A 22,760-nucleotide genomic window follows, 5' to 3' on the forward strand; every position below is an offset into this window, starting at 1 on the left:
AGAACCGGCACATTTTGTCCAAAAGAGAGATGTTAACACAGTATATGAGCACAAGGATGACCTCCTCAGATTTTTCCAGATGATCAGAGACTCGGATGACTTTGATCCAATCACTGAGAGAGGCAGGAGGCTTTGTGAGAATGCTGGAGGAAGAAGATTTCGGCTTTCTGCTGGCATTGTGTCACAAGATCATGCCACATGTGGACATGCTGTTCAACCAGCTGCAGAAGAGGAACATTGACTCTGTCTACATCACAGGGGTCATCCAGAGCTTCACCAACAGCATGCAAAAGATCAGGTACATAATTGTTTATTTAATATTATTGTGATGAAATTCTCCAGTATGTTAGTTTCACAAACAGTAATGTGGATGTGGACCATATATGGTCGTGTTATTTTATGTGCAATTTAATGCAGTATTTTTCAACCTTGGTCCGCAAGGCAGTGTGCCAATAGTCAGACATACGTGGATTAATCCCTTTGTCCAATAATGTAAGACAGGAAATAAAACAGCTGTGCTTAATTCAGGAAATAGTGAAGTTGTGCACAAAGCTCAGAAAGCACAAGTTTGTTTAAAAAAAAAAAAGCACAGCCCCACCAAAAAATATTTTTCACCAGCTGCCACTGTTCACTGGCAAGGCTGTAATAATCTGGCAGCGACTGGATAGGTGGATGGTTCTTTTATAGCAGGGGAAGCAGGTGTGTGAGATGAGCTGAGGAGTCAGGAGCAGGTGAAGTGGATGACGCTGATGACAGGAACAGGTGAGAAGAATGGAGTTGATTGTGGTTGCCAGGGAAACAGGACTTGTCAGGAGCTTGGTGAAGGGACCAGGTGAGCTGAATGAAAGTGAAATGAGGGTGAAGGATGGGAGTCATGACATAAATTATTTTTTATGTTGATTGCAATTTAAGTGATTCCTTGATTAGCTGAGGGTTGATCAAATCACTGAGTTTCAAAGTAAAAGTGCTGTCGCTGGTAATCCGGACAACTGCAGAAAATAAACCCGAACGAAAGATTGAAATAACTTCTTGGAGGAAAGTAAATAAAGAGTGCTTTTCCTTAGTGATGAAGATCAACACTGTGATGACCAAAGTAAACAGAGAAATACTGCAGCCAATGACAGTGACGTAGGACAGAACCTCTTGGTTTTTCTCTGAGAGGTTTCTTTCAGACACAGAAACCTGTGGAGAAAACACAGTTTCACATTTCTGCCTCTTTTTGCAGTATTTCTGCTTTAAGTACGCATATTGGTGATGTTAGAATTCAAGTTACATTTTAGAGTGGATACATACATCTTTGCCATTTATGTAAGATAATGTATGAATTAAAGTTGTGGAACTTCATTTTTAAATTTTCACAGAACTAATTGTGTAATTGTCAAACCTTCATGCTGCACTACGCTTCCCAGCAGCTCCTTTACCAGATTATGGACAAACTTGTGCCATTAGAAATCCAGTGTTCTTTTCCAGCTCTCGTATTTGAGAAATGCTTTGCTCTTCCCATGGAGGATTTGTACAGCTCTTCTGATTTCTGAACTCTGACCTATGCTCTGACTACCAACCACTCATCAGCAGCATCCTTCTATTAAGAATGACCCTTGATTGTTTGCTTATTTATTTATTTATTTAACTTATATTTTTCTTCCCAGGAGGATAAACTGCTTGAGATGTGGCATCTCAATTTCGAGCAGGTCCTCCTACCATACAACAAGTAAAGAATAAGAAGGCAAAGGTGTTCAACCATAATAAACTAAGAGAGAAAAAAATTATAATAATAATAATAATAACACTTGCTGTGGCTTACCCCATGTATCTGTAGGCATACTTGTAACAACAAATATAAAATACACATACACAATCATTAACAAATAAAAATTTAACAATAGAAAAACACCATAAATTGAGTGCGGCTACGATATTAAACACAATAGGAAAAACAATTACAAGTTGGCTTCACATGCTCATAAATGGAATTACGAAATAAACGAAAAGATGAAATAGATCTTAAGTTAGCAGGTAATGTATTCCAATCCTGAGGAGCTTTAACACAGAAGGCATATCGATTTCAAACCGAGGAATAACAAATGAGGGATGCTCACTAAAATGGGTACAGTACAAAGCGTTCATTGGTACTAACAAGACTTTCAAATAAGATGGAAAATCAAAATGAATACATTTAAAAATAAATTAACAACCAATGAAATTGTCGTCTTGCTTTCAAGGTCATCCAAGAGAGTTGTTCATACATGTAGCAGTGGTGAGTTCTGAAAGGACACCTCAAAACAAAACGACATAGGCTATTGTAAATAACATCAAGAGTAAAGACTAGCAACCGAGGACTTCTGATGTAGTATATCTGCATAATCTAAAATTGGAAGCAGAAGCTAAGTTACAATATGCTTGTGTGCTGTCAGTTCAAAACAATTGATAGATTCTTAAGCACCGATTAACCTTGTGACAAATCGTTTGAATATGATATCTTGAAGGACAGCTCCGGCTCCAACCAAACACCTAAATATTTTATTTTCGCAGATGTGAATACAAGAAAGGAATCTATAAAATGTAGATTGAGAGTCCCATCAACACCAGATTTAATAACACTTCTACTAAAAAGCATGGAGTAGGTTTTAGATTTATTTAAAATAAGTTTATTTTGGACTAACCAGTGCTGCACTCTGTTAAAATTGGACTGAAGAGTTTCCTGTGTTTCCACTTTACTCGGCTTAGAGCAGTATAATACAGTGTAATGTTAATATATAGTATGTTGGGTTACGTAAATTGCTTGAAGAGCTATTTATATTATTAACACCACTTGTGACCAATAAGCTGTGATACTCTATTTAAATATAGAACATTACCTTGCCTGGTCTTTATTTGTTTTAGTCAGAAGATTCAAGGATTCTTTTATTCATTAAGGGATTGTACACACTTCGTCTTGATTCAAGAAACAGTCAGGTTTATAAAAGTAAGAATTTATTTTACAAACAATTAAGACTTGACAAATTGTTTAAACTATTATATACTGTGAGTGGATGCGAACTAAAGGATAGTGTCTGGAACCTATGTGTGAATATAATGTATTCAGAATCTCCGTATCTCAGAGAGCTGAGTTCTGGACATAAAAGAATTTGGCTTGCGTTAAGCTATAAGTTGTTATTATCAAAACCACATACAGTGGTGTCTACTTTACCCAGATTAAGAGACCCTCTTGGTGGATCCAAAAGGGGGAGAGGTCGGATGACCGCTGGCACTGGAGGGCTGTAGTGTACCGAGGTACCGATCCTTTCAGACCAGAGATGTCTCCAGGGTCACAAAAGATGGATGAAACCGAGCGTCTTGAAAATAACTCTGAAGGAGTTTTTGCGTCAGCTTTGTACTAAAGGTACTATCTTGTTGTATCAGCTTTGCAGATGCGAAAAAGGTTTAAAAGGTTTTGACAACGTGTCAAACTCCTTGATGGTTAAAGAGTTTCTGCAACAGATGGCCGGTCTGAAGCTCGCTCTAGAACTCTCGAACTGTTCAACTGTTCGAACTGAGGGAAAAACCTGAGTGAACTAATTTTAATGGATTAACGTTATGAATTGGTTAGCCAACCAAAAGTTGACAGGTTTGAGGATATTACCAAGCAGCTCAGAGACACACCTTCTTTGATCTGGAGGTTCTGAACTGGGCAAAAGGTTAACCATGTGTCATGCGTTAACTTAACTTTACTCTGTCCTTGTGTGAGTGCAAATGGTGATGACCTCATCCAGTAAACATGCTAAGCATACATCATGAAGCACATATCAATGAACATTTCATTGTTTTACAATTATAAGTAGCAATAAACAAATGTTTGATTAATGATTCTTTTTAATTATAAAATCTTCTTTCTTCTGGGAATAAAGGAGTTTATGTTATGAGTTCCTCTGTAAAGGGGACCTTGGTAGGAGAGAATGTTATTGCTTATCTTTTCATTATCTCTCAGAGCTGCAGTCCGGCTGGCGAGGAAGGTAGGCTCTGATTAAAGGGACTACGTGCCGACTTCCAGTCTCCTGTGAGGAAAATATTGTAGGTGGTGTCATAGCCAGGGGTAAGTTGACCTGGCCGTGAATTTGACCTGTGGGATCTCAAAATCAGGCCATTTCGTGATGTTACAACAGTATCATCAGCGTACATGTGAACAGAACAAGAGGTACAAGACAATGGTAAGTCATTAATGAAAATATAAAATAATAACAGCCCCAATGAAGAGCCTTGCGGAACACCTCTAAAGACACCTTGCGCATTTGATTCAGACTTATGAAAAGAGACAAATTGCGATTGATTATGAACAAAATAGTTAAACCACATTAATGATAACCTTGAGAGTCCACTGGCATACAATTTGTCTAAAAGGAAATAATGGTCAACTAAATCAAAGGCTTTTGTTAAATCAAGAAAGATAGCTCCTCCAATTAAATTATCAAAACCTGAATAAATGTCATTGGTAAATTTAAGCAAGGCAGTTGTTGTAGAGAAATCTTTTCTAAATCCTGATTGGCATTGAGATAATAGATTATTAGTATCCAAATAATTTGATAGTTGATTATAATACCAATTTTTCAAAAATTTTTACCACTGTGTTAACTATCGCAATAGGTCTGTAATTATTAAGTTCAGATGTATCATTCCCTTTATGCAGTGGAATGATCTTAGTACATTTCCAATCTATCGAGACAGAACACGAGTTGATAGAAAGATTAAAAACAATTGATAAAAAATAATTGGCAAAGGAAGGGCCAGAGCATCAGCAGCAATTCTAAAAAATCGACCTTCAATACCATCGGAACCAGCTGAATTGCCTGATGAAAGAGTCTTTAACACTTTCAAAACCTAATTTGGGTGAATTTCAGAAAAGGAAAAACGGCTAGAGCTGCGATGAGGCAAAGTGTAAGAACCCAGAGGAACTGAAGAGTTAGGTAAAGGAGATAAAGCAAAATGTTTTCTAAAGGCCTCAGCAATTACATCCGAATCACTAGAAACGCTATCATTAATTTTCATATTATTAGTTTTAGCTTTAGTCTTCCCACGTAATTCATTTATTTTATTCCAGAAATGCTTAGGATTGTTAAAGTCCTTCTGTAAACAGTTTTTGTAAAAATTGTCCTTAGCATTTCTTGTCTGTGTAGTACAAAAGTTTCTTAGTTTTTTATATTATTATTATATATTATTATATGGCATCAAAGGGATGGCCCTAAAATGGATTACAAGTTATCTTACCGATAGGCAGCAATATGTTCAAATAAACAACACAAAATCACATATAAATAACATTACTTGTGGTGTACCACAAGGGTCGGTATTGGGCCCTAAACTATTTATCATTTATATAAATGACATTGTTGAGGCATCCAATATATTAAAATGCACCTTATTTGCAGATGATACAACTTTTTACTATTCAGGAGATAATGTTGAGCAGATGATAGAAGTGATACAAGCAGAGATGAAAAAAATTAAACTATGGTTTGATGGAAACAAACTATCATTAAACAGTGATAAATCCTGTTTTATGATATTTAGTAATACAAATTCAAATGATGAAATTTTATTAAATATAGATGAGATTAATATTAAAAGAGTTCAAGAAGTCAAGTATCTGGGAGTCATCATTGATGAAAAACTGTCATGGAAACTACATATAAACAGTGTCAAAACTAAAATATCTAAAACGATTGCACTGTTACATAGAGCAAAAGGGTTGCTTGATAATAATTCATTATATTTGTTATATAACTCACTGATCGTACCATACCTGAACTACTGCATTGAAATCTGGGGAACAACATATAAAACTTACACAAATTCCATTTACATCTTACAGAAAAAAGCAATAAGAAAAATCACAAGGAGCAACTACAGAGATCCGTCCAATCCATTATTTATTAAATTAAAAACACTAAAATTCTATGATCTGGTGGACTACAATATTTTAAACTTTATGTATAATGCAAACAAAAGGAACGTACCTGCAGGATTAATTAAACGATTTTCAAAAAGACACAGCAAATATGATTTAAAGGGACATGAATTATTTAATATACCTAGACATCGGATACTCGTAAAGGAACATTGTGTCTCCATATATGGAGTTAAATTGTGGAATAAATTGAATACTGAACTCAAGAATGCAAAAACAATATTGACTTTCAAAAAAGAGATAAAAAATAAAACGATTAACTTATATAGATCCGTTACATAAATGTGTGAGGGGAGGGGGGTGGGGGGGATTAAAGGAACAAAATATTAACCTAGTATGTGCTTGTATGTGTATATATGTATGTATATAGATCTGTAACTTAATGCTTATTTCTGTGTAACTTGTTTTCTTTTTCTATTTTTTTCTCAAATTCATGGGTTGAGATTTTGTCGGCCAACAAGTCCAGGAACTATATTGTTCAATTTCCTTAAGAATCATATGATTATTTCATTTGTATTAATGCTATTTTAGTTAAAAGGGGCAGACAACATAAGTTTTTCTTCTTTCTGTCCCCTTTTTCATTTTGGCTTGCAGCAATTTAGTTCTGATTGTATTATTATTTTAATGTCAATAAATGAAAATAAAAGATTAAAAAATATATATATATTCAGTCCAATGATCAGGAAGATTAGTGTGTTTAGCTAGTTTCCAGGCACTATCACGCCTCTTTAAAAAACAATTAAATCTCAAGAGACCCAAGGCAGATGACTGCCCTTAACTTTTACACTGACCCAAGGAGCATGTTTGTTTATGTTTATGTATTTAGCAGACGCTTTTGTCCAAAGCGACTTACAAGTGATAATCGGCATATTGCCCTTGAGGCTAACAACAACAATAACAACAACAACTTGACATCAGTCATGGAGAGTAGGGAACAAGGAGTGGACAGTAGAGAGAGGGGACGGGTGCAGGGAGGGTGCTAGTTAAGAAGACGCTCCCTGAAGAGCAGGGTCTTCAGGAGTTTCTTGAAAATTGAAAAGGAAGCTCCTGTTCTTGTAGTGCTTGGAAGGTCATTCCACATTTGTGGAACGATGCATGAGAAAAGTCTGGATTGTCTTGAGCGTGGTGTAGGCACTGCTAGCCGACGATCCTGTGATGACCGGAGCGACCGGGCTGAGACGTAAGCCTTTGCAAGAGGATTCAGGTAGATGGGAGCCGTACCATCTCGGACTTTGTATGCTAATGTTAGCTATTTGAATTTGATGCGTGCTTCTAGCAGTAGCCAGTGGAGCTCAATGAACAGAGGGGTGACGTGTGCTCTTTTTGGCTGATTGAAGAACAGACGCGCCACTGCGTTCTGGACCATTTGAAGAGGTCTCACAGTACAGCCTGGAAGACCAGTTAGAAGGGCATTGCAGTAATCGAGGAGGGAGATGACAGTAGATTGCACCAGGAGCTGGGTGGCATGTTGTGTTCGGTATGGTCTGATCTTTCGTATGTTATACAGCGCAAAGCGGCATGAATGAGCAACAGAGGCAACATGATCTTTAAAGGTCAGGTGTTCATCAATCACAAGACCCAGACTTCGAGCTGCCTTTGAAGGAGCCAGATATAGGAAGTCATTTTGGATTGAGATATTGTACTGTATGGATGGTTTTGCTGGGATCACAAGTAGTTCAGTTTTAGAGAGGTTGAGTTGGAGATGGTGGGATTTCATCCATTTTGATATGTCAGAGAGACAGTTTGATATTCGTGCAGAGACAGTGTGGTCGTCCGGTGGAAATGACAGATAGATATGGGTGTCATCTGCATTGCAGTGGTAGGAGAAGCCATGTGATCGAATGATCTCACCCAGTGAGGTGGTGTATATGGCGAAGAGAAGAGGTCCTAGTACAGAGCCCTGGGGGACTCCTGTGGCAAGATGGTGCACGGTAGAAGATTGTCCAAGCCAAGATACACTGAATGATCGTCCTGTGAGGTATGATTCAAACCAGGCGTGTGCTTTCTCTGTGATGCCCATGCTAGAGAGTGTGAACAAAAGGAAGCCATGCTTGACAGTGTCAAATGCAGCCGATAAGTCTTGTTTATCAAGAACCTCCAGAAACCCAGTTTAGCCATCTTAACTCCTGCAAATAGTGATCAGTATTAAAAACATGCAAATCACGAATTTGAATAATCTTCGAAGGTGAATGCGGAAGTTATTTTTCAAAAGCAATAAATAATAGAATGATCACTAAAACAGTTGGTAAGAACCCCAAAGTCACAAAATCTATCCAGGTGTGTAACTAAAATCCAATCAATTCGGGAGGAGCTGGTGGCACCAACCCTGGTTGACTCAGAGAGGAACTGCATCAGATTTGAGCTGTTTAAAATAATACGTTCTGATAAAGTTGATTCATCAAGCTTATTAAGATTAAGATCACCTAGTAAAATAACTTCCCTTGCATCACCCAGTGATTGAACTGTATGTATCTATTAAATTTCTTATTGCTTCATGTTTTGGAGAGGTGGGAGGATGATAAACATTATCAGCAATAATATGTTTATTTCCATTAAAGGAAATTTTGGTGAAGATGGCTTCAAAGCGCACCGGTTTGACTAAAGGAACAATGACCTGAGACGTCAGACTAGAGGAGACTCAGGTGGTAACCCGGCCACCCCTAGACCCTCTATCCGCACAAAATAAAACATAATTGTCAAGAAATATGTCATTGTCTGAGATGTTTTCATTTAACCAAGTCTCCAACTCTAATTATTTTTGGTTTATTATAGCCAAGCCTTTAATAAATCAATCTTAGGAAATAAACTTCTGTTTACGTGAATTATGTCTACACCTTTAACCATAATGGACTACTGAAAGTAAAACAGAAGTATAAAGGTAACCGCCACAGCAAGCAAGCACAAAACAAAACAAACAAAAAAGCAAAACAAAACATAATACATAATGAATTATCATTCATAGTCAAAAAGAGATAAATAAATCTTAGATGTAAGCTCAAAGCCCACACCCTGCTTAAAACCCAGCCACCTAAATCTTAAACTGATCCTTAATGTAAATCCAAAAGAGTGGCTTAGTCAAAATATAAGTAGCTTGAAAAATAAAAATAAACAGACCTTATCACAAAGGTTCTCTGTAGAGGAAATAGAAGCCAGCAGCTCCGGAGCAGACCCAAAATAAATAATATAATCGGTGCAGTTACACACCCAAAGCTGGTCCATGCGCTCCCATAGAGCTCCTAGAGGCATCAGAACCCAAAGAGTCCAGATAGTTTTCGGCCTCCGCGGGGTCAGTAAAAAAGAGTTGATCCGCACCGTTGATCAGTTTAATATTAGCCGGGTAAAGAAGAAAAGATTGTAGCCCCATAGCACGAGCCCGGTTCAATGCAGGGAAACAAAGGCGTCTGCGTCGAGCAGTATCGTCACTGCAGTCTGCTGCAAATCGAATAGGTTTGCCGGCCACCATCACCTCAGACTTACTTGCCAAAGGTGCAATGGTCCGAGAAGAAGCAGAGCCGCCAGGGCAACAACAGGGCAACCCGCCGTGCCTGTGTCATATCGGGGAGGGAAGCTGCCAGATCGGGAATTCACTGCGTGATGTTAGACTTCCAATAGGATAGAGCATTGTTGAGCTCCATCCCATCTTTCAAATTAAAGATCCAGAGGTTATTCCTTCTGTTTTGATCCTCCAGAGTGAGAGTGGGGCGACGGTGGTTGAGGAGTTAAGTGCTCGCCCCGTAATCGGAAGGTTGCAGGTTCGAGCCCCATTCAGTCTGTCGCTGTCGTTGTGTCCTTGGGCAAGACACTTAACCCACTTTGCCTGCTGGTGGTGGTCGGAGGGACCGGTGGCGCCAGTGCTCGGCAGCCTCGCCTCTGTCAGTGTGCCCCAGGGCAGCTGTGGCTACATTGTAGCTCATCCCCACCAGTGTGTGAATGTGTGTGTGAATGGGTGAATGACTGATTGTGTTGTAAAGCGCCTTGGGGGGTTCCAGGACTCTAGAAGGCGCTATATCAAATACAGGCCATTTACCATTCCAGAGCAGCAAGCTTCTTGTGGATCTTCAACAGATCAGCGCTATGAGACATGGAAGTGTCCTCCACTCGGATCATTCTCTCTTGAAGTAGGGAAGTAGTTTGCTTTTGTGATTCAAGCTCTTTTGTGTGCTTATCAAGTGTGGATCTAATGGAGCCAAGTTGAGAGTCAAGACTGTCAAACTGCTCTTTGGCGTGCTCCTCCGCCTTGGAATTTTTTTTTTGTAAAATAGTCTCCAGTGATTCCTTGTTTTGCACATCAACAGCCACGTCAGCGCGGACTTCAAGGCCCTTTGGCTGCTCCTTTTGTTGAGATTTAGGAGACATAATACTAAGATTTAAACAAAATAATCTTGCTCAGAACTCAGGATCTGCTGTAATTTAAAGAGTGAACTTAAGCTGGCCTTCAAAATACATAAATGTTCTGAATCTAGCTATTTATGACTATTAAGCAGGGAGAGGCACCAAGCAAATCAACCACTCACTCCGCCATCTTGGAGAATTTTCTCATGTGTGAAAATGATGGCTGTGTCCGAATCCAGGGGTAGGATGCTTGTGAGTGCGCATTTTGAGGTCGATGACGTCAAAGCGCAGCGACGAGTACTGTCCGAATTCCAAGAATCCTCATTCTCGCGTCCTCAAACGCGTCCTCGCTCCACCCACATTTCGAGGATGGGTCTGATGGATCCTCACAGGAGCAAGGGTATCCCAGCATGCTTTGCGCGCCGGCCGCTGGACTCGACACTCGCAACAACGGCGGACGGAGCGGGACAGCAGCACAGCTTAAAATGTAAGTTAGTTAAAAAAAATAGCGGTCAAAAAAATAAAATATGTGTTTGGGCACTCTTGGTTTGTTTTTTATATACGATCTAATACCGCAAATTGTTTTTGTTCATGTAATTTAAGGCTCAAACATGCCCCACCGAAAACCAGCTTGAATGTTTAATAGGAAAAAACCTACCGTAAACTAGCTTGATGCCAGCAGGCTTAAGAAAATTGCGGTAGAAAACTAAGCTGAAAGCGGTTCTGTTTATAGACATTTTTCGTTTGTATAAGTACATTTTAAGCAGAAATCAGCGAGAACGAGCTTGTATGGTGGTCCCGTCATAATTCCCGTGTGTGTGTGTGTGTGTTTATTTAGCGAATAAAGCTTCTCATCATTTGTTTTAAGGTTAACACCCCACTGTAAACTTGCTTGAAAGTCTAATAGGAAAATACTCACCGTAAAAGAGCTTGCATCTTATGTAATCATGTAACGAACGCCAAAAATAACGAAACTAAGTTTAATGTTTATTTAAGTTAATTTTAAAGAAACCACATTACTGATTTAATGTTTTTAATTTCATTTTAGGCGGAAAAAAACAGAACACAATTTTCATCTCCCATGTTGATAAATTAAAATATTGTTTATTGCATGTTTTATCAACTATGATTTATAATCTGACTTTGTTCTTCTATTCCTCTCTATTCTCATCCAGAACCAGTATCTTTAAGGAGCATCTGTAATTTCATTATGCCCACAGTGTTCTCTGTTGTTAAATGACAATAAAGCCTTGTAATCCTAATTCCCTTTTTCTGTAGGACTGCAAGTATCCAGGGTCAGGAGAGGGAGTCAGCAGAAAGCCCACTGCTGAAACCTGGCCCTGGTTTGTCCCCATGGACGAGGTGTTGGGACAGAGGCCTTCCACTATGCCTCCTGTCCTTATTGCTTCCATTCCCGTGGACACTCCAGGGCCAAGTGCAGCAGTGGGTGAGACAGAGGACAGGGAGAGTGGTAGAAGGAAGCCGGACTCCTCATCAGGGAGAAAAAGGAGAAGGGCTGATGAGCTCCTTGACCTGATCAGGGAGGACATGAGACAACAGAGGGAAGCGGAGGAGAGGAGAGAAAGAAGGATGGACAGATTTTTAGCATTGATGGAAAGGATGGCAGAGAAATGGGTTTTTTTCTTTTAGTTTCTTCTGGTTCAGGTTCTATATATGTGTTTGAATGTTTTTGTTATTTGTTTAAATGTAATAAAATTTCTATTAATTGATAACTCTTTTTTGATCATTAACAGTTTTATTATTCAGTTTTTAACAAGTAACAACATAGTAAATAAATTGTAAGGGAACACTGTAAGGAATAAAAGTAAAGATAAAAGTAAAATATATACAGTAAACTTGGAAAGCAGGGAGTCTTTGGTGGTGTTGCTAAATCTACTGAACATGGATCATCGAGGTGGATGGAGTGCAGGAACCGAGATCCGTGGCTGAACGTTTCTGGTTGGCAAGTGTAACATCAGACAGAGTGGTCTGCAGAGGGTGCTTCTGGATGCCTCATCTCACTGACCACTGCATCGTCCATCAAAAGGGTTTGCTGGGCTGGCTCAATCGACGGCTGTCACATCACTAACATTCAGATATATGCAAAAAAGGAGATCATGAGTATAATACTTGTAACTCTAGCAGATGACAGGACTAACTGGTTTTTAAACTTTAAATACAAAGGCCGGTGACGTTTATTGAGCCGTCGCAGCTCCTCAAAAACCACAAATAAAATGATATATTGCTGTGGATCCATTTTCAACGTCGCTACTAGCTTGTTAGCCTGTTTGCCGCCGTCACGGTAGCTAGGCAACGTGACCTGGGGGCGGGAATAAAAACGAGGCTAGTACTGTCCGAATTCAGAGCCGCTGACTTCCGGTTTTAGCGGTCTTGAAAGGACCAGGCCTTGCTAGACCAGCGAGGACCCGTACTCACAAGCATCCTACCCCTGGATTCAGACACAGCCGATGTCTCATGCTCCCTTAACCACTTTTTCACCCTTCTGAGCCCGATGAATCCTGGCACTGTCATCTATGCCCGTTCCGTCAGGGAAGATGGAATAACCTGGTCAGTCAGTATATTCAGGTAGTCAGCTGACCTCATTCTTGGAGCACATCCTGTTGCTGAACCTAAACCTGGCCAACTGCAGCAAGCCCAGATCATAACACTGCCCCCACAGGCAGTGGGGGCAGTGTACGGGCTGGACGATACTGCAAAATTTGGTATCGATCCGATACCAAGTAAATACAGGGGCTGGTATTGCCGATACCGATACCAATACCGATACTTTTTACTGCTAGTCTAGTACCATCTAGTTTTGTGGGATTTATTAAGATAAATAGGATCAATAAAACTTGAGTTTTCAGGCAAGATTCTCATACTGATGATGTAACCCTACCCCTATTCATCATCAGTATGAGAATCTTGTCTGAAAACTCAAGTTTTATTGATTACTTAATTATTTTGTAATTTTTCCTTTAATAAATCATATGTACGATGATAATAAAATACAAGTAACATTTTCAGGCAAATAAAGTTTTCATTAGGAAACTCAAAATGGTTTAAAATGGTTAACAAGCTCAAGATTTTTTTCTATTTCAAATTTACAAAACTGTGTAAAAATTCCAAACGGCGCTCCTTTTTCGGTCTGCCATCATGCAGCCACAACAGTGCTTGTTGCTGTTCTGTGCTTGTCTCGAGCTGGCGCGCTGTTTTGCTTTTTTTTTCAATGTAACGGCGGACTGCCCCGTTGACTGACATCCGTGGCGTTCCAATCACAGTGCTTTACTGGTTTGTTGGGCCAATCACAGTGCTCTTTTAGCGAGGTAGGCGGGATGACCCTGCAAAAAAACATGGCTGCCGCTCGAAACGGTCCAATCACAGGTATTAGCCAGGTAAACTACAAATCAAGATGGCTGCCATTCTGTAGTGGTCCAATCACGGCGCTATATAGATGTCATGGGCCAACTGCAACACTAAGTAGGCGGGATTTATTGAAAAAAAAACAAAAAAAAACAAACGTGACTAGTCGGCGGTCAGCCGCTCGTTTGAAACGGCTTTGGCGTCAAGTTTGAACTATTACGACTTTAGCTTTTGTTTGAGTCAAGATCAGATAGAAGAACTAATGTTTATTTAGGAAAAGGATGCGTTTTGCATCTTCTTTGACGGAGTTTGGTGGACTGACTTGTTGACCAACATCTGTAGCAGTGAGTACGTCATGGCTTGCCAGGCTAGAAGAAACGGAATCGATACCATCTCGCAGGTATCTAGTAAATACTCAATACCAACGTTAGATCGATACTATCGATATTTTAGATCGATACGCCCAGCCCTAGTAGGTACTAGGCATGATGGGTGCATCACTTAATCTGCCTCTCTTCTTACCCTGATGCACCATCACTCTGGAACAGGGTCCATCTGGACTGATCAGACCAGTTTTTAAAAATGCGCTGGACAGTTCTTAACCCAGGTTTAGTCGTTTCTACAACCTCCTTACATGTTTTCACTACTTGACTCATGCCAGTGATCTGACCCTTCTCAAACAGACTAAAATCATTTCCATGACCACCTAATGTGTCTTTCCACATGGTTGTTTAAGAAATGAGAAGCAGCTCATTGCACCAGTTGGGGTTAAATAACTTGCTGCCAGCTGAAAGATATGCAGTAATCATCCAATAGGAAGCTCCTACCTATTTGATTAGTTACATCCAGGTAGTGAAATTTATTTTTTTATCAAAATTATACACAGAAAACTGGGAAGGATAAAAATGTTTCCAAACTAAAAATTATACAAATAATTAGGAATGCTCCGATCAGGTTTTAATCTGCCGATCACTGATACCGATCAGCCAAGAGGCCGATCATGGCCGATCAGCCGATTACCGATACCAATTACATAGATTGGCTGTAAATTGTTCATTTAGCTATGGTGAGTTCTAATGCGTTACATATTAATTCAGAAAAAACATGGTTTTACTCCACTTCAAATTATGTAATATCAGTAACAATTTATAAGAAATTGAAAACATTCAGGCTCTCTTTAGGCTACAAATAGTGCAAAAAAAGTCAATATCTCACATCACCGCCTAAATCAAATTAAGTAACCAAGGATACATTCAGATACATCCAGTGAGCTTTAAGCTCAGCATTGACACAGGACTGACATCTGAGCTCCAAATGTCACTTGTGAAACTCACAGAGGATGAGACGCTTTCTTTAAGGAGTCCCTCGATGAAAGAATACACTGTCTGGTGGAGCTCTGGAAGGGCTACGTCGGCGAAATATTTACGTCCCCGTAGCATGTAGCGAGGTTCCAAGTGGGTTAGTAGTCGGCGGAATCCGGCGTCTTCCACAACTGAAAAAGGCTGGTCGTCTAGTCCAATAAACTCGATGATTTTACGGGTAATTTGCTTAGCCTTTTGACTGTCACGCTCACATGGGCGAGTGTTTCCAAGCGTCAGCTGCGTTAGCTGCCATCTGACTGTGGCTGCATTAGCAGGCTTCTTTTCATTGTCTGCGGTGAGCCTCAAAAACTCACCATGCTCCGCCAAGTGTTTAGTCTTTTAATGTCGGATCAAATTCGTTGTGTTGAATTTTTTTGAAGTGCTTCCTCCGCGGGGTATGTTTTCGTTGCAAGTGTTGCAAGACGCAAACTTAATATCACTCTCGCACACCGTAAAGAAGTTCCACACGGCAGACATGTTTGTCTTTGCGGGTTTGCCGCCACGCGCATGCGCACTAAGCGGAGAGAAGCGGAAGGGTGAACTACCGGCCGGGAAGAGTAAGCGCCAGTGCCAGATCGGAAATGAAAGGCAGTGATCGGCGATCACTGATCACACACTTTTGCAGGAAAATCGGCTGATAATTATCTGTGGCCGATCAATCGGAGCACCCCTACAAATAATATCAACTTATTCATACATCAGCTATAGATTATACCAACATGCAGCTTTACAATTTAAAAGGGAAAAAACATAACCCTAATTAAATAATACATTTATGAACAATGTGCTAACAGCCCGGCCACGTGTGAAAGTGCCATTGAGCGCTGTAAGAGTCTTGTGTAGCTGCAAGCTTTACGGCATGGGAGAGATGCTGGGTGACTTCAGGTTTTGGTGGTGGTGGTGCGTGTCACAGAGCTGGGCTTGACAGCAAAGTCTTTGGTCTTTTTCAACGATAATAAAAAGTAGATCAAGATGAAGAAACCTGTCAAGGATAAAAGAAGAGAAGTGAAGAAAAGCTGTAACTTAATGTACAACCGGCCAAAACAGTGTTGCCCACTTAGCGACTTTGTCGCTGTACCTAACGACTTTTTGACCCCCCTCAACGACTTTTTTTCCAAAAAGCGCCTAGTGACAAACCTAGCGACATTTCTCAGGACCCGTTGCTACTTTCTGTAGAACTTTCTTGTAGATATTCCCTACAGATTAGCAACACTCTGCACCGTTCTTCCAGGCGTAAGGAAAGAGACTGATAATCTGCACATGTGCACAAGAACTGACCAACCATAAACCGTTTTCTGCTGGGCAAAGACAAAGGTACAGTTGCAGAGCTGGAGACCGCCGACTTACGTCTGCTGCTGCTGCAGGATTACGCTTCTACTAGAGATGGCGCAGGTGTCAACCTGCCATCTCTGGTTCTGCAGCCGTCAGACACTTTGGCTTTTCCTACATTTGGCAAATAAAGTCATCGGGAGTTTCAACTACCGTCCCGTTTACACACGCAGCTCTGTGGCTCATCTGAATTTCCTTCAGTGACACAGGGATGGTTCAGATGAGACACCCGCTCCCTTTTGCTCGGTGCGCTGTTATTATCACGATGGAGAGAATACACAACAGAGAAGTTGAGAAACTATGAGGTTTAACACCCCCCCCCCCCCCCCCCCAGCTTTTTTAGGAAAATGTCTGTGAGATTGAGGAGAGCAGGAGGTCTGAGATATATCCTACAACAGAACTGTTTGGATCACCACACCATATCTGTCTTAATGTCACTTTATTGATACTTTTGGAATTTATTTTACATATCAAAGCAATTTGGGCCATTTTAATCATACTAATTAATAACTTTAACACATAAAATAATTTTTGTTATTTTATTTTCCTCCCTTTTAGTCCTAAAAAGACCTACATGTTTTTAAAATCTTATATGTGCAGATTACATATATATATATATACACACACACACACACATACATATGTAATCTTTTAGATGCTATGGGGAAAATGAAAGCCAATCTGGCGTGATGATGTCATAAATATGCAAATTAGCATTTGACGTCATCTGGCGACATCTGGGTGACTTTCTGGGTCAACTTCAGCTACTTTCTATCAGGGGAGTTGGTAACACTGGGCCAAAATGAGAATGATGGAAATGCCACAGGTTAACCATCTATCACATGTGCTGCAGCAAAACCAGAACCGGTTGTGTTGATAAGTTACATTTGCGGTTCCATTGTTATCTTCAAAATTATGGGAAAATATGGATTTTTGATTTTAGCAATATTTGTGTCTGGATAAAGAATAATGCAAAAATAGTATGAGGAAGATTAAACCAGCAGAACACGTTTACACAATGAATGAAACAAGAATTATCTCCTTTGGATTCACCGACCGCATCAAGGCTGGACTTCAAGGCTTTAGCCATCAAAAGTTTTTGGACCAGTGATTGAGAATCCAGTAGCTATCTTTCCATTACCGGAACTTCAAGGTAGACTTACAGGAACCTCCCGACATGCACGTGTCTCCGCTTGACCAGGCCGGACAAATGACCATTTTCAGGAACCTTCTGAGTACTGTATGTACCTGCTCAGGGGTAGGTTCTTCGAACAGCCCGGTGGAGTAGCTGACCAGAACCTTTGGGTAACTCACGCGGATTGGTTGTACTCAGTAGGAAATTACATCAGTAGACGACGTCCAGAACAACCGACATTAGTAAAATTAGAAGAGTTGCTGGTGAAGCAGAATAAAAGCAAAGGAAAATGAGCCTCGGTCGCGCTTAAAATCTAACTCCCTACACTGGAAAAAATGGTGTAATTCCCCCATAGACCTAATTAATGAGGTTTTGTTTTTCTTCTGGTTATTGAACACCACATTTTACATCACACAGCTGCTCTCCTCTGAATGAATTAAACTATAATGAACTTTGATAGAATAAAAGCTTTTAATGTTATTAATGTCACTGTGGGCGCTTGTTGATGCTGATCAGTGACATCACTCACTGCCAAAGCAGTTGTGATGCAGATGTCTGTTCAAATTTCGTAAAGTGCTCCATTTGAATGTCGACAACAGCTGAGAAGACTGGGACATCCTATCTCCTGGTCAATTTCCCTGTCTCAGACTTTACCCTGGAGTTCTGGTAATGGAAACACAGCTATTGACAGGTTTTTGCTGATTTTTAGGCCACTTCAAAGTAGCTGGTTTCTATAACTGTAAGCCATGATAGTCAAAATTACCAAAAAAATAAATGCAATAACTATTTCACACCATGTGTAATGAATCTTTATAATATGTGAGTTTCACTTTCTCGTAAGAGTGACAAAAAATATCGATTTTTTTGTTTTGGAGCTACACCTGTATGATTCAACAAGAAGGGCAGCTCATACGACAGGTCATAGCGGTCCACACATCACAAGAATAAGCAAAGGTCTTTTGATGACAACACTGTTCTTATTTTGAAAAGATAGATACACTGAATAATCTGGAAAACTGTCTCTTAGAAGCTAACTAGACACTAGCAGATGTTACCGACCTTGCAGTGAGTTCAGAATGCAGAAGACATAAAGACCAGGAGTGGTGAGAGTGCCAAATGAGAAGAAGATCAGACCCCAGGTGATGCCCAGCAGAACCGTCAATGTCAGCAGGGTAACTAATTCTCTCTTGGCTTCATAATGCTTATTCTGTCCAACCTGACAGCCCAAAGTAAGACACATGGACTGTTAAAAATGATGCATAAAATAATGGAAACATTTAAACATCTGCAGTGTTGAGTGGAAACTAATGCTGAGTTGTATTGATCTTCATAATGTCTGAATGTTTGTGCTTTGAAAACATTTTGATGAAATGAAAAAAAAAAAAACAGGTTTAAGAACAAAAATGGCCCTATGAGAAAAAAATGGTTTAGCCCGCAACCTAGTAAATGGTTCAATCACCCCCAGTGGCAACAGTTGGGATCAAGTGTGTGAAACAACTCATAATGAGTCTCTTACATCACTGTACATTAATTCAGCCCTACTCTTCTGAACACAGCTGTTACAGCTCAAACATGGCATTCATGCTGGAAACCCCTAACCCTAACCCTCCGATGTGGCTGAATTCAAACAATCTCCTTCAGGATGTTCAGCTAGAGATCAGAAGTCATGGCTCCATCAGTTACAGCGAGTGGTCCATGTCCTGAAGCAGCACGCAGCCTTTTTGAATTTACTCAGGATTTCAAGATTGAAATTTCAAAGATGATCTGAAATATTTAAGTGTGACTAAAAAAAAGAAACTAAGCAAGATAATAAATCTGTAGGGCGAAGGAAGTTTTACACATGACAATAGATGTCTGGGTGTAACTAAATGAAAAGACTACTGCTGCTCAGTGCTTAGCAAACAAGTTAGAAAAGACCATTTTACCTTTTTGTTGACGTGGGAACACAGAAACCATTTGGCTGTCACCCAGAACATGGTCACATTAAAGAGGAACACCACGTTAAACACTCCCAATGTCATCCACTTCACTTTTTCGTTGATTATATAGCATCTACACAGAATGGAAGCACAGATGACATTTCTATCACCATGCCAGTTCAGACTATTGTACAAATGCCCCAGTGGAAGTCATAGCTGTGTTCATCTACAATTTTAATGAAATGTTCAAGTAAAGTCAGACTCAAAGGTGTTTGCCAAACAGGCAATATCTCAATCAGTCTGTTTGACACAAGCAGACCTGTGACCTGAAGGGGTCCACGACAAGCAAAGAAGATGGATTACCAGTGCTTGTCATTAGTAGATGGTGTATTCAGGAAAAGGCCACTGTCCCATAGGGACCCAACAGCCCGGATACTAAACTACTAACTTTAGGTTTTGGTCCATATCTAAGGCCGGTGTAGTCCTGGTATCAGTGTGATCAGCTCAGTTGTTGCTATGCTACAGAAATAACACCTCAATACGTTGAGATTTTCCTACAACAGCTAACTAGACACTACAACTAAAACAGTACTGCTGTGGCACCTGCGCCAACTTAACGCTGGATTTGTTTCATGCAAATGTCAAGGATTGCTTACAGTTCCTCTGCAAAACTTGCTCTTGACCAGGCAGATCAAAATCTTGTCTTTCTCTCTCTGTGTACAAACGCCTTGATAAAAGGTAACATGTGACCAGAAGAGATGCTTACAGGAAGCAGAGGATTCTTTACAGCAGCGGTTCTCAATAGGCGGCATTTGTGGGAAATAAAGGTTTATTCAATTCTATTCAAACTATCTGTGGCCATGCAGTCAACAGTTTCCTGTAGGTGCCAGGATTGGCCATCACTGGTTTAGAATGTTTATAGTCTTCTTACATTGCAGTTCCATTGGGGTTAGACTCGTCCAGAGGGGTATGGCCATAACAGTCTCTGTTTATGATCACAACGGACACAATCACTGCAGGAACACCTGAAACACAAACACTGGCTCCTTTACTTTCAGTTACTTAACATCCATGCTGTGATGAAGTCACTCACCCCATCCCACCATGCTGACTTTGAGCAAGTATCTACTGATGTAGATGTTGAAGACTTTGACCAACAGAAGGTAGAGGTGCAAGCCCTCCAAGGCCATCCAGCTGAAAGTGGCCAACAGGGAGTAGTGAAGACCAAAAGCCACATAAAAACAAAACTGGGTGGAGGATCCTGCTGCCACTGCCTGGCTGGGGAGGAAGTGGAGGTTCAGGAGGATGAGAGCAACTGCAAGGCTGATGTGAATCTTCTTACAATTGTCTGCTCTGAGTTTTCTGTTGGATAAAAGATTAGATCTGCTGTGACAACTGAACAGGTTTGTGAGAATTATCCCAGACTTTTATTTCCTCAGTCCCATGTGAATGGTGGGATAACTCTGAAGAGGATGGAGTCTAACTTATATTGTGTAAAATCAACATTAAAGTGACAAGGTCACACTTGCTGTAGTTGATAACAGCTGCCAGTTGTAAGTGGTGGGTGGTGGGAAGAACATTCATTAACTGCAGGAATGTCACCCAACATGAAAGAAAACTCGACCTGTTAGTGATGAAGATGAACACGGTGATGACCAAAGCAAACAATGAAATACTGCAGCCAATCATAGTGATGTAGGACAGAACCTCCTGGTCTTTAGGTGAGACATTTCCTTCAGACACAGAAACCTGAAGAGAAAATACTCATTCAATAGCAACTCAGCAACAATCAGTGTTACAGTCAAAATTATTTTTACAGACTGGCAACCACTTTTCCTCTTTAATCAATTTCCCTCTGGGCTTAATAAAGTATTTTTGAATTGAATTGAACTGAAATCTCACTAACTGAAGATTTGCTTTAAGTGCTCCGGTCCGGTCTTGTTTTCACCTCTCATCGTACCGAGACCTTTTTTACAGGGTACCATGCATACCTGTACTTTTTCTGCTCATTTATTAGTTGAAATTTCCCAGATTTCTGAAAAAATATCTGCCTGTCTAAGTAAATACCAGCCATCCATTCCCAGCAAACATTCTGACGTTTAATGACCGTTGGAACAATGTCAAACTGAGACGTTCCGTCATGGTTGAAAATAGTTTCAAAATGAAAGTTGAACAGACGTATTTTCTGGCCGTCACATCTTTCAGCGCATCTCATTTGGACATTTAATAATTAAAATGTGTGCGTCTTATTACTGTAAACAATATATATCATTATTGGAAAAATAAAATTATTTCCGTAAGAGATATGAGTCAGAATCTCGCGTGTACCAGCCTGGAGTTGAACTTCAGCATGTTAGGCAGATATTTTACCAGGCGAGCTATTTCTTTGACGAACTGAAATCATTTCTACCATCAACTATGGTGCTAAACCTGGCAAACATTTGAACGCTTGATGACAGCTGAAACGTCAGTCTGAAACTTTAAAGGTTCAATATTTTAAAACACGATCTATTATTACTAGTGCTGTACGATACTGCAAAATTTGGTATCGATATGATACCAAGTAAATATAGGACCAGTATTGCCGATACTGATACCAATACAGATACTTAACTACTAGTCAAGTACAGTCTAGTTTTGTGGGATTTATTAAGAGAATACATCATCAAAATGAAAATCTTGTCTGAAAACTCAAGTTTTATTGATTACTTAATTATTTTGTAAGTTTTCCTTTAATAAATCGTGTATTATGATAATAAAATACAGGAAACATTTTCAGGCAAGTAAAATTTTTATTAGGAAACTCAAAACTTCATTTTCTCTTTGGGGGTGGTAATCTGCATTTATAGCTCAAGATTTTTTTCTATTTCCAGTCTGCTATCACGCAGCCATAACAGTGATCTCTGCTGTTCTCTGCTTGTCTTGTGCTGGCGTGCTGTTTTACTGTTTTTTTTATAAAATGGCGAACTGCCCCGTTGATTGACATCCGTGGCGTTCCAATCACAGTGCTTTAATGGTTAGTTGGGCCAGTCACAGCGTTCTTTTAGCGAGGTAGACGGGATGTCCCTGCTAATAAACATGGCTGCCGCTCCAATCAGCCAGGTAAACTAAAAATCAAGATGGGTGCCGGTCTGTAGTGGTCCAATCATTGCACTCTATAGATTTCATGGGCCAATTGCAAAACTAAGTAGGCAGGATGTTATTAGAAAAAAAAAAAACGTAACTAGTCGGCGGCCAGCCGCTCGTTTGAAACGGCTTTGTCATCAAGTTTGGAATATTATGACCTTAGCTTTTGCTTGAGTCAAGATCAGATAGAAGTACTAACGTTTATTTAGGAAAAGGATGTTTTTTGCATCTTCTTTGACGGAGTTTGGTGGACT

The 22,760-nt window shown here is 40.0% G+C and overlaps 1 protein-coding gene across 1 annotated transcript in view; it reads right to left on the reverse strand.

Moving 5' to 3' along the window:
- Nucleotides 1-690: 690 nt before the first annotated feature.
- LOC107397294 (adhesion G-protein coupled receptor G2) overlaps nt 691-22,760 on the reverse strand; it is a 102,606-nt gene continuing 80,536 nt past the window's right edge. The window contains exons 10-15 of the mRNA XM_070554575.1: nt 21,005-21,129; nt 20,474-20,742; nt 20,312-20,405; nt 19,387-19,513; nt 18,521-18,677; nt 691-15,979 (exon numbers count right to left, since the gene is read on the reverse strand). Coding sequence (XP_070410676.1) covers nt 15,879-15,979; nt 18,521-18,677; nt 19,387-19,513; nt 20,312-20,405; nt 20,474-20,742; nt 21,005-21,129 — 873 coding nt within the window. The 3' untranslated portion in view covers nt 691-15,878. The remainder of the gene's footprint in view (nt 15,980-18,520; nt 18,678-19,386; nt 19,514-20,311; nt 20,406-20,473; nt 20,743-21,004; nt 21,130-22,760) is intronic.

Source organism: Nothobranchius furzeri, chromosome 9, assembly GCF_043380555.1.
Source record: "Nothobranchius furzeri strain GRZ-AD chromosome 9, NfurGRZ-RIMD1, whole genome shotgun sequence".
NCBI classification, from domain to species: Eukaryota; Metazoa; Chordata; class Actinopteri; order Cyprinodontiformes; family Nothobranchiidae; genus Nothobranchius; species Nothobranchius furzeri.